Consider the following 13,489-nt stretch of genomic DNA (forward strand, 5'->3'; position numbering starts at 1 on the left):
GGGGGGGGGGGGGGGGGAGAGGAAAGGATGAGGGGGATCGTAAAGCACCGCGCGGTGAATTCATATTTGCGTAATCGCGTCCTCGCCTCGTGTGATCTTCCTCATCGAGGAGGACCGTCGGCAATATTCTTTCGTGTAATTTCATACACGGGGAAAATATTGCAGTAAAAATTGCTTTAAAATTATATTTCGTTTCACAAGGCTTTCCATAAAGCACTATACCGACATGGTGGTATAAATTACTACAATAGGTATGGGGAGATTTTCAGAAAAAAAACTAGAAAATTTTGTAACCAAGAAATAAATCGACATTCTGCAGTAATTTATTATTCTTTCATTTCATATATGCTATTTATGTTTTACACTGAGAGAGAAACTATCTACAAAATAGTAAATGTTTATGTAGTGAATATTAATAACATATTTACATAAATCTCTAAATTCTTTTTAAAATCATATTTATTTATTACTTAAACCATTGTTTTCGTGAAAAGCTAAGGTTTTAAATATTTATGTGTAAATACTATAACATATTTACATAAATCCCTAAACATTATTTTATGAAAATAATATTTATTTAAATCATGGCTTTCGTGAAAAGCTAAGATTTTCTTGAGGTTTTAAGAAAATGTGTACTTTCATACTTGAAAAATATTTTATATTAATATAATTAAATATGTTATCTGTACCCATCGAACAAATATTTACTATTTCTGAGATATGTTCTCTTTTAATGTAAGAGTTGAGATTTGCTATTAAATTTACCAGATTGGCTATTAAATTTTTCAGATTTTTTCTCTCAGTGTATTGACAGTCTGTTTTTGCACTACCAGAAACAGCAAAAATGTGGAGAATTTATAAAAAGAAAAAACTATAATATCATATCTCTATATAGAAAAACTACAAATATGATATTCTATACCAAATATCCTATATAAATAAAAATATTCAAGTAACTACAATAACTTTGTAGTAAAGATTCCAACGTGCATAACATTAAAAAAAGCAATATATACTAATTTTGGTCATTATTTCTGTATGGTTTAGGATTACAAAATCTTGCTGTGGTTTCTACTGCAATATTTTCACAGTGTATACTTCGCATTCTCCGCCAAATACCATCTCGTTTCCGTCACATCGCGCGGCACGATCCTTTCCCACACCGTGATTTTCGTCAACACGTGCGCATCCCTTACTTCCTCTCGCGCTTGGACAGATTCGACGACTCGAAATGATTATTGCGCTCGCGTCGCGGCGCTTTTATCGCGCGGCCATTAACGGCAACGATAATAACGATCGGGAATCTTTACGACCGTACGAAATAACGCGATGCTGTAAAGCGATAAAGTGACGCGCCGAGAAAAACGAGAGGCGCGCGCTCACTCGCGAGGCGAAACGAGCGTGTCGCCGACGTAAATGGGAGAGAGAGAGAGAGAGAGAGAGAGAGGAACCTTAAAACTTCTCCGCGCGACGACGCGCTCGTAATATTTAGCGGCGCGGGAGCGTTTAACGCTGCCCACGACACTCTCGGGCTTCTTTGTTGCGGCGGAAGAAGTCCCTCGCGTAAAAAAGTAAATAAAACTTACGACGTTAAGTATTCATGAGGAAACGGCTGCGCGGTCGGGAGGACTTTTACGGTGGCGGTACGTAACGAAAATTGCCCCGCGGTTTTTGTTACCCGTTTACGGTAATAAGCGTCGTATCGTCCGGTTACTTGAACACGAAACGCGGAAACTTCGGCTCGCGCACGAGATCTCGCGCGACATGACCTCACTCTCGTGGAGAGGATAAGCGTCGCAATGTAATAGTATGTATTCCTTTTTTAATTTTACTCACGCTGCAATCTTTACTACAAATTGTAGTGTCTTGAATATTTTTATTTATGTAGTAACTATATAGTATATTTTATTTATTTAGTTTACTACAAGTCGTAATGTGTGACTTCAATAGTTTTACTTATATAATATGTCTTACTTATATAGTATATTTGGTATAGAATGTTAAATTTTTAGTATTCTTACATGGAAATGAGATATTATCATTTTTGGTTCATATAAATTTCACATAAAATCAACGAGAGGCGTGCACGCGAAAAGAAAACATGCTGATAAATTAATTAGACAACAACGTCATGATTAAAATAAATTTCCTTGATTCAATAACAACTCAGACAGGACTTTCGTGACTATCGCAACATGAGGCAATTGTTTAAATTTGAAAGAAATTTGTTTAAATCAGAAAATACAAATTTTTCTAAAACCGTTACTTTTTACCAAACAAAAGAATTGAGATTTATGTAAACACATTATTAGTATACACATTTTTTAATTTTTTAAGTAATTTATTTTACAATAAACATTTTTTATTTTTCAAATATTTTTTCTCTTGTTTCAAATATTTTTTTTCTTGTATGAACTATTTATAAGCAAAATTGGACTAATCGACTAATAAAAATTTTCTTTGGCTAAAATAATCAAATTAATAATAAAATTTTACAAATAATTATTATTATATATATATATATATTATAATTATTTATTGTATATATTATATTATGTAATTATTATATAAATAATACAATAAATAATAATCACACTAATTAATTAATTAATAATCAAAATTAATCAATCATCATATATAAAATCATATATAATCTTATCGATTGATGAAATTATTAATCGGACTTTAATTGATTATGCAATGATTAACATTTAATTTCATCAATCGATTAAATTATTTATAATTACACATATGACAATTAATTTTTATTATTAATTTGCTGATTATTATAGTCAGAGAGAATTTCGGTCGATTAATACCCAACACTGCTTATAAGGAACATAATCTTTACAAATCGACTAGTAAAGTTACTGCCAGTTCACAGTAAAACTGAAGTTCATCACACATTATTGTCATAACTCGAGCATTAATCACAATAATATCGCTATTGAATCAAGAAGATTTGTTTTCTAGGTACGATGCTGTGGACCAATTCTACCGATTCAAGAGTACGTCTTTTCCATGTGAAAATTTGCGATGTTTATGATTTTTGCAGAGAATCGTCAAATGGACGTGGCCCTGTATGTCGGTCTGACGGTTGCCTGTGTGGTAATCGTCAGCCTGGCGTTCTTTCTGGTCAAACTCCTGCGACGTAAAGGCCGCGATCACTCCTTGTATTCCATGGCTCGTAATGGTAAGCATTTCAGAGGTAAAACGCTTTTAATCCAGTCGCGAAACCAGAACTGCCGTTCTTTTTCGAAAATTCATTCTCTCTTTAAGAATTTTATCAATTGATGTTGATTTAGTTAAATGCGAGAAGAAGACCGGCATTTTCCCGCTCCCGACATTTTCAACGTTCGATATTGATAAGCGATACCATCTCTAAACGAACCATCTCTTGGTCGCGTATATTTTTCCATCAAATCAGCAAGATACTATTTCGAGATTGATTAAAGTGCTCGTCGTTTTAATCCATCGAAAATCGGAAATAACAAATGTGCGCGGGTGCGTCAGCTTGAATGTCAAACTAAAGCAAAACGTCAATTCCACCGGGTTAGGAAAATCACTTTAAAATAACTCGTTATCGTTACTCGGTCTGAAAACTAACTCATTACCGTCATTGATGCTCGAGAAATAACGAGTCATTACAATTTCCGTGACTTCTTTTCATTTAGTTTTGAAAATCTTTTTTATAATTCGCTATCTATTACAAAAAAACAATAAAAATAACAAGATTACATTCATTAACATTACCCAAAAAGTGTCTAATTGCATTACTTTACTAATGGAAAAAAATTACGTCATTATCAAGTCATTATAGAAAAAAAAAGTAACTTCTAAAGTCACAATTAACGTTACTTTCCAACCTTAAATTATGCGTCTTTAATTATAAAATTTAATATTATAATTATTAAATAATGATGAGATATATACTTGAAATTAAGTGAGAGCTCACGTTTTCACCTTCTATCTATTTTCTCTCTCCAACTAACCAACTCACGAAACGCGCGCGATTTTGATCGCGCGACGAAGTTGACTGACAACAGCACGGGTGTGAAAGAAAAGTCGGAATAGTATCTCGGCGGCGTTTGTCCGCAGCGCGCAGAGATACCCACGAGCCGTGCCTCGGCCGTGTGCGTTTCAGAATTCCAGCCGGAGTTCTTCCCGGACCAGGACAAGAAGCTGAGCTTGCAGCCGGACGTGACGGCGACGAGCGTGCCGGCCTGCTACGAGTATCCTTTCGACCCGAAGCTGTCGATGTCGAGATCCCTCTCGGAGCACCACTACGACGTGCCGCACTTGTCGATCGCGCCCCAGCCGTCCCCGATGTCACCCACGCCCAGCACCTCGACCCAGGAGTCCTGCAGCGACAAGCAGATCCACTCCGACAGCGAGAACAGCGTCACTAGCTCCTACCCGTCCTCGGACTCGACGTACAACGTAGCTTCGGAGAGCGTGCGTCTGCCGAAGCTCGAGGCCGGGAACGTGGCGAGGGCGGCGGTCAACACGCGCGGCGCCCTGCTGGTCTTACCGGACTCCGGTATCTCGATGTCAGTACCCGAGGGAGCAGTTCCCAAGCCGCTCAGGGAGGAGCTCTATCTGGCGGTGCTCAACGAGGATCGTTACAGGCCGCGATTACCTGGTGAGTGCGAATTATTCATACCGCCGCGGTGTATACACACCGCGGCACGCCGCGGGAAGCAGACGCCGCTCCGACGAGAGTTTTACGAGCGCAGCTGCGCGCGCGAGAGGCGTCTCGTGGCGCGCGCGAGATGTTATTTTTATATCGACGCCGTTCCGCACGTGCCTCGGATTGTATCGCCGTGGGTTTCCGATGTGTGCTCGATATGAGGGACCGGCCAATGCCGACCGTTTCTCCCCTGGTTGTTCTCCGGGGTGTAAAGTCGCGCGAGAAAACTGCTATGGTTGCTACATCCATATACTTCATGGTTAGAGGGAAACATTTGTGTGTGATTTCAAGTTGAAATAGATGGCATTAAAGCAAGATCACTGTCGTTATACGCTCGTCTACATGGAAAAAGGGGTTTCCGGGTAACTGAATGGGGACCAGACGAAAAACTCGCTGACGAGAAATAATATCTCTATTAGTGTGAACGAAAACGTTCGTCTGAATATTCAGCTGCATTAAAACTTACTTGAGAAAACTGAGGGCAATTGGCTGAATAGAAATCTCCTACAGGAATGTTTCTATTCCTACAACCGAGCATTCCACCTGGTCCTTAATTAACAGAAAATTGAGTTGTATTAACGTATTCCGTGCATGTTATTCTCACAGCCACAGTTTTTATGATACATAATGTTTTGTTTGCACATTCTCATATATAGTAACCTCAACTGAAGGAACATTGTTATTTTTCTATTGTGGTCTGCAGAACAAACACTGTGGTTGAGAATCCATAGGATTTGGTTACATATCACTTAGAGTACCGCTCAAACACGTAGGGAAAACCAGGTCTAGAAGTCAATTGTCACAAAACTTATATCTCACGTAATAAATGGAGAAGCGTATTCTTCTCTATAGCATAGATTGCTTGTATCATGACAGTTTGGGGTGTACGAAATGACAGAAACATCGCATGTGGTTTTTATAAGCATTTTTTCAAAATTGGATGCGATGAGTAGATTTTTTTATTGATTTTCCGTTAGTTTTGGGATTTCTGGTCGTAATATCTCTGTAATTGTTACAGGTTTGGCTAGTTTTTTTTGCAGTTAACAGTTACTGTAACATAATTTAAAATTATAATCTCTTTTATTCCCTAAACGACCGTTCGAGTTAAAATGTCTGAAATTAAATAAAATTAGTTATCATGCGTTGCAAGTCCATCACGTAGCTCACGCTAAAGCATGGAAACATACGCAATGATATATTATATTACATATGTCACAACAGTGAGCTGCGTAAAATCCTACTTAAAGTTACTTTTAAGTTTCAAAGTTTATGAAAATTATTATCTTCTTAGTTCAATGTTTATTATATCTGATTATCACCAACTTTAATAAAACATTAAAAATTTTAGAATAAAATAGAAATATAATCTTACTTCCTTTGCATGAAAAAACACGTAACGTATCTAAAAAATCCTGGTGTTATAAAATGGATAGTCACATTTGCACGACTTTGCTTACAACTCTTTAGTCTATAAATTTATATATAAAGATAATATTTTTTCTTTTACTTAAAGATTGTATCTATATGAAAATATGCATAATATTAAAAAATATTTTATACATTTTTTTTTAATCAGTATGTATAAAATGTGACAACCAGACCTGGTATCCTCTATAGACAAGCGACAAAGAAGACTAGTGTATCACTTCCAGAGTACTATGGTTACCTCAACTATCTTGTATGCATGAATGAAAAGAAACATTAATATTTTCTTATGGCAACCATATTTAATATACGAACGATATTCTTAGTATTTTCTTCGTAAAGAGAAGACTCAGGACGATTCAGAACTTGCGGTCTTTGAGAATTTTGTTTGGTTGAAGAAACGCGAACATGATAACACTTTGACGGGCGCACTTATCGCGGAAAAATACTTGTCTGCCGCCGGCAAATTTCAAAAGCTCGCTTAGACCGTATCTAAAGAGACGGTCATGTTCCTTTTGTACATAGAACCGTCGATCCACTTTTACACAGGATGTAAGTTATCTTACGCCTATTACTCACACAACACTGTTCTTTACGAAAATTTTATTATTTTTCCTTGTTGAAAGTGCCGAGAGAAACTGTTATTTATGGCGATTTTTCAATTTTCGGTATAACATATCTTTGTAGCTGGGCTTCGAATTAAAATTATTATCTTAAGGTTAAAATTAGTTGTTAAAAATAATTTTGTTTTACATATAGTAGCCTGTAGCTTAGTTTGCAAGAAGACCCGCTTTTATCTTGAAAACATCTCGACATTTTCGTTAAGAAAGAATTATTACATTGATTTTTGTAAAGAATAGCACTAAGTAAAAGAAATATAATTAAAGTATAAAAAAATGAAATACAATTAAAATAATATATAGGGTGTCCCGCATAAGACATTCAACAAGAAAAATGTAAGTAGAACAGACAAAAGTGAACAAATATTGTAAAGATCATTTTTCAAACAACCACGTAAAATTTCGAGATATTAATTAAAATAGTTGCACATATCAGAGCGCGCGACGCGGCAGGCGGGACATACGGTTCGCCACGGCCGGCAAAAAAAATGGACGAGCGCACACGTACACAGACGCACACACGGAGCTACCATTTCAATATGCCAAACGGCCCACCTTTCTGGCCCATAAGATAGGCCCGCGAGCAATTGTCCATTTTCTTCGCCGGCCGCGGCGAGCCGTATGTCCTGCCTGCCGCGTCGCCGCGCTCTGATTAGTCCAGCTATTTTAATTAATATCTCGAAATTTTACGTGGTTGTTTGAAAAATGACCTTTACAATATTTGTTCACTTTTATCTGTTCTACTTATATTTTTCTTCTTGGACGTCTTATGCGGGACACCCTGTATAAATATATATAAATTATGAAATGTAATTTAAAACAATATATAATTCGTTATATAATTAAACAGTGCACTCTGAGAAAAATATAAAATAACGGTAACTATATAGGTGACAAATATTTTATATGTAGAAATAATGTATATAATTTAATGAATTATTTTTTCGTAATTATTGCAACTAAAACAGAATAGGTAAAAGAACATTATATAGGAATTATATAATTCTCATAACCCTATTCAGCTTTAGTTGTAATAACAACAAAAAATAGTTTTCTTATACTATATACATTTATTCTACATACAAAACTCGTACTCGTAAGAAAGAGTTGCCAAAATCGCATCGGCCTCCTAAATTACCTGATTCTTTAAAAAAATATTTGCAGCACAAAATACAATATAATCTGGACATTTTTGTTTATGTTTCTCATTGCTAATTCATTCCTCATTTTTATCGTTGTTGTTCATATCACATAATAACAGAATAATTGATAAGGCACGATTTAGGAGATTGATACGTTGTCAGCAATTCTTCCTTAGTTGTCACCACCGTGTCTCTTTCTCGGAGTGTGGGCGCGCAATAGTTTACGCCCTGTAACATTGCAATTATCGATCGCCATTATCAGCAAATCCTTTTGCAAAACGACAGTTGCCGGCGGGATGAGGTCACGCGTGCGTGACAGCAGAGCCGTCAAAGTGTTCGGTCGCATGAAACAATACGCGTTAACGAGTCGGGCGGCGCGTTTAATGCGGCGGAGTCGGTAACAAGAACGTTACGGCGCGAACGATAACGCGATAACGCGCGTACAATAACGGCATTAAGTTGCGCAAACCGCGATATCGTTCGACACACTCGTCGCCGCCGCCGCTGCCTCCGATTTTCTCCCCCGCTTCTGCTGCGGCAGCACTCGAATCTCGATTCCGTTTTTCACGCCTGCAGACGGGATAACCCAGTTATCGGCAGTGGTGACCTGCGGTCCGTCGTCCGCGACCTTCAACAAGCCTGTGATCCTGCAGTTCGAGCACTGCGCGATGCTGCACCCGGCGACCTGGGAACTGAGCGTGTGGGCGTGCGACGGCGTTAACGTCGACGACAGTTCGCCGTCGCTCGCGTCGAAAGACCACCAGTCGTCAATTACATGGAGCCGGGTGCTGACCCTGGGCAACGAGACCATCAACACGCCGTTGTTCACGCAATTGGATCACGCGGAGGCTTTCATCGTGACTGAGCAGCTCCGCGGCTACGTGCTGGCCGGCCAGAGCTGCGAGAGCGCGATCGCCACGAAGCGATTGCGACTGGCGCTCTTCGCGAGCCAAGCCGGCCAGTGCTGCGTCCGGGTATACGCCGTGGAGGACACGAAGGCTGCCATGAAAGCTATCGTCGACCGCGAGTCGCAGATCCGGGGCTATCTGTTGGATAAGCCGCGCACGCTGCTGTTCCAAGACAACGGCGAGTCGCTCTGCGTCAGTCTCGAGGAGGTCGGCAACGAGTGGCAGAGCAAGTCGCCCACGGAACGCCAGGAAGTCTCGTTCCGGGACGCCTGGAACTGCCAAGAAAACGCCAAGCACGTGACCTTCGGCCTGGACACGGCCTTTGGCCCGACCACCACGAGGAGCTACAAACTGCAAGTCTCGCAAGGCAACTCCGACACGAGACAAGTCTTCAGAATCGTTTACGACGGCGCGAAGCAGCTCATCTCCTCGGGTAGCGTCACGAGACCGCTCAGGGAAGTCACCGTGGTCAGCAGCGGCCATGCCAATAACGCCACCACCGACTCCACCACTCTACGACCGTTCCGGTTTACGAGATCCTTGAGGAAGCAGCTCTGCCAGTGCCTGGATCCGCCGAACGCTCTCGGCAACGATTGGAGAATGTTGGCGCAGAGGCTGCAGGTCGACAGGTCGGTAACCCGCTACAGCACTTTCCCATCGCGCACGTGAACCTAATTCAAACCTAACCTAATTCAAAACGGAGCGCTTCATCGCTCTCCGATTACCACTGTGTTTACGCGGCCCGCAAAGCACACTCGCCAACTTGAGTCGCGTGTCTCGAGATAATATCGAACTAGTTATATCGAGATAATATCGATGTTTGCAGTTTAATAACGTGAAATTGGATCATTCCTCGGGAATGACGAATCATTCGGTTCTCTGCATGTCTGTCTCTTAAGGGAATGTTAAAGTGAACGATAAATCCCAAAAATGCCGATAACGAGCTCAATTTTAAAGTTGTACATGGTAAACTAACTGTCTTATTTCTTTCAGCAAAATTTTGGTGTTTTTTTAGTCCCTTTTAGAACAAGTTCAAAACTTATTTCAATGAAACAAACCGATCTAATATATTATTTAACAAATTCATTAGAAAAAAGTGGGATCAAAAGGGTTAAATTCTCACGTTGGAATGCTGGTCTAATTCGATTTCTGATTTCACATAACCCTGAGATTTAGTTCTTTCCATCCAATTTTCTCAATGCCCCGACTAGAAATTTATCCCTCATCAGCTTGATCGCAATGAGTTATTTGATTAATTAGTTATTAGTTCATTTAGTTCATGTAAAGTCATGTTATTGGGCTCTGATAATCGGACTCATGTAGCAATCAGGACCTTACTAATAATTATGGATTATTAAAACCTGATAACATATCCTTAAACCTTGCATATTCATAAAAATATAATCTCATTCTTAGTGCAATCCTCTTATACATGACTTCAAAAGGATTCTTCTAAAACTAAAAGCAAGCTATTCTACACTGAGAAAAAAATTCTTGAAAATTCATTTGTAGGACAAAAATTGATTTCACAGAAACAAATTTTATTTCTCAGAAGTATACTTTATTTCACGGAAATAAATTTTGTATCACACAAATAAATTTCCAAGTATCTCTTCCTCAGTGTAAGCGCAATATTAAAAATAGTATATGTTTTGGATATACAGATCAGATAACTGATTAGTATCAATTTGTGTGGTCAGAATCAAGGTATAAATTTCTAGTCGGGATACATAATAAAGTTTTCCGTGCCGTTTACACCGAATCCCCTCCTCCTCCCACTCTACCGTCGACACCATTTCCATGGTAATCACGCAGTCGATGGCTTCGTCTCGCTAACAGGTACATCAATTACTTCGCGACCAAGGCCAGCCCGACCGAGCACATCTTGGACCTGTGGGAAGCGAGGCACCGGGAGCCGACGGCGGTGACGGATCTGCTGAACCACCTGAGAGTTATGGGCAGGACCGACGCGGCCACGATCCTGGAGGCGCAGCTCGGCCCGTGGCTCTGAACAAACGGTAAACCGGATCTCGAAAACGTTTCCAACGGTGAGTGAAAGTCTTGACCGTCGTACGCCCACTCGAGCGACGGGCGACCGGCGGGTGAATCAGTGGGTGATCGCGAACGGCGACCGGTGAACTCGAGATCGATCAGTGAGTATCAGGGGGACGATCGGCGAAGTGAGTGAATGAGTGCGAGCCTGCGTGCGTGCGTGCGTGCGTGCGTGCGCGCGCGCTTACGAGGAGGACGGAGGGTGGAGAGCGGAAGAGCCGGGGAACGGCTCGCCCGGTTCTCCAAACGGACTCATCGAAACACTGCCTTAATTGTGCGCGACAAACGCGTCGGTACTCTGTAAATAAACGTGAGTTAGCGGAAAGCCCGGAGATCCCCCCTCAAGAGGTGATCCTCCGGGCGCGTCAAGGACCACGAGCCGAGAAACGCTTCAGCCGACAGTTCGAGGGAGCGTGAGAGAAAGGAGGAGCGCGAGCGAGCGAGCGCGCGGGTTGTGGTCCGTGGTCGGAGAGAAGCAGGAGAGAATGAATGGAAGAACCGTATATAATCGTGACGACGTAATTAGGGACTGTGCATTTAGATGGATATACGTGTAAATACGTACTAAAGACACGCGCGCAGATACACAGATGGAAATATATCCATTTAGAGATGGATGTTTATATATAAATATATATGTTATATATTATATATAAATATATATATATATAGATATGCCAGGACACAACACACACACACATACACACATACACACACATACAGCCAAGAGTATATAAAGTTCGTGCGCGCGAACACCTCGACGCGACGATGTACTTTCAGTCGATTATCGTTATCGAACACGAGCACGAGGCTTGCACACACGCGGGTGGGTTATTCTTTCGTTTCCTCTGAGAATCGTGCCAAAATTACCTCGGTTTCTCGCAAGGCGCTACACTTCCGTTGTTGTTGCATCAGAGTTTCGTGAATAACGCCGTTATCCTTTTTCACACGTGTCGACAATACAGAGCGCGGTGCACGGGAGAAGAACATGCGACGACGACGACGACGACGACGACGACGACGACGACGACGACGACGACGACTACGACGACGATGACGACGCGGTGAGCCGCCGTGTGTGGCGCGCGTCGCTCGCGAACGAGCTGGTCGCGTAAATAAAAACGAGAGAAAGAAACAAAAACGAGCTAATTACGACAGACATGATTTAAACCGACGATTTATTTGAGAGAATTGTATATTTGTTACTTTCGACGAATAAAATATTCTTGTATACCTCAGAGTCGAACAAGTTTGTTTGCTTCATTGCACCAGACTGTCCCGTCCTTCCTCCTCTCCCCTTTCCATTCTCAGATAAAATATTTCAGCCATTAAGCTTATTAATTCGCGACACTTTGCGTTCCACATTCGCGCGCTTATAGTAACGTAATTTATTTCTTCGGAGTTTATTCTCAAGTATTTCCCCTGTGAAAAGACTTGAGCACAAAGTTGCACGCTATATAAAAGTATATACCTCGAGAGATTATTTTAAATTCTCGACGTATTCATCGATCCAGATGGGAGAACAAGTGTACATCAATTCAGCAACAACTTTAATAACTTAATTTGTAAAGATTGCGTTTCTCATACATGACTCGTACTTGTCACATAGAATAATAAAATAAAGAAACATGAATAAAATGATCAAAATTTGCTCAAAACGACATATCATGCGGAATAATAATATGAGAATCGCGATGTGCAACTTTTAGTAAATTTTTCTCTGCGTCAGTATGACAAAAAATGTACATTATTCTACTCCCTAAATTTCTTTCCACTCGAAAAGTAGCACGACCACTGCGTCCGTCGAAATCGATTGATTTTTCGCTTAGTTAATTTGTCGCTGCATCAAATCACAATAAAAAATTTACATTATTCTGTAACGTGAATTTAATGATTACTTCAATACAATATGTACTGTTTGCTTAACTAACGTAATTAGAAGAGCCGTAAAGTTCCCATTGTCGATTGTCCCACTTGCCTTGACAATCACGAGAGCCTATCTGGCGGAGTAAGTAGATTGCATCCTTCAAAAGCGCCGGACGACGACGACGAATGCAGACGAGGCGACGCACAATCTGCGCAGCATTCACGGCGTATCCTCACGACACATGAAGGATCCTTTCGACTCGTCGCAGGGTTGGCCGTGCGCACACGCACGTGGAGAAACGCGAAGTAACGCAATAACTCCGCAAACGTATTTTATCGGCATGCTGTCAACGATTTTTTGCCAGCGGCGGAACATCCTTCCCGGGCGGGTATTAAAGGCGCACCTTCCCGCGCCGCGGCGAGGGCTGTATATTACTTCAATTTCAGCTTGTCTCCGGACGTTCGACAGGGACAAGATATTCTATCCTCCACCTCCTCGATCTCCCAGCTTGCGACGGCGACGCGACGAGGGCAGCCAGGCTCGATTTTCTCCCGTCGAAAATAGGTACGTACTATCGCGAAAGTCGAAGGAGGCGGAAATAGGTGACAATGGACGTCGAGCGTTGCAATTTTGAGATGTCGATACCAGTCGTGCTCGCTTTTTCCTCCATCTCGCTTTCTCTGTCGCACGTCTTCCCTCTCTTCCATCCTCGCTTCCTTTGCCTAGCGAGTTTTTTCGAACTCGACAACTCTCTCTCTCTTTCTCTCTCTCTCCCCCCCCCCCCC

The 13,489-nt window shown here is 41.1% G+C and overlaps 1 protein-coding gene across 4 annotated transcripts in view; it reads left to right on the plus strand.

Moving 5' to 3' along the window:
* The window catches only part of LOC116849627 (netrin receptor UNC5C-like), a 92,265-nt gene extending 80,182 nt beyond the window's left edge, over positions 1-12,083 (plus strand). For all 4 annotated transcript variants that reach the window (XM_032826961.1, XM_032826965.1, XM_032826963.1 and 1 more), the window contains 4 exons: positions 3,056-3,193; positions 4,145-4,642; positions 8,454-9,414; positions 10,625-12,083. In XM_032826961.1, coding sequence (XP_032682852.1) covers positions 3,056-3,193; positions 4,145-4,642; positions 8,454-9,414; positions 10,625-10,796 — 1,769 coding nt within the window. In that variant the 3' untranslated portion in view covers positions 10,797-12,083. The remainder of the gene's footprint in view (positions 1-3,055; positions 3,194-4,144; positions 4,643-8,453; positions 9,415-10,624) is intronic.
* The last annotated feature ends 1,406 nt before the right edge of the window (positions 12,084-13,489 follow it).

This window comes from Odontomachus brunneus, unplaced genomic scaffold, assembly GCF_010583005.1.
Source record: "Odontomachus brunneus isolate Ranch 3 - 2012 unplaced genomic scaffold, Obru_v1 Obru_scaffold_121, whole genome shotgun sequence".
NCBI lineage: Eukaryota > Metazoa > Arthropoda > Insecta > Hymenoptera > Formicidae > Odontomachus > Odontomachus brunneus.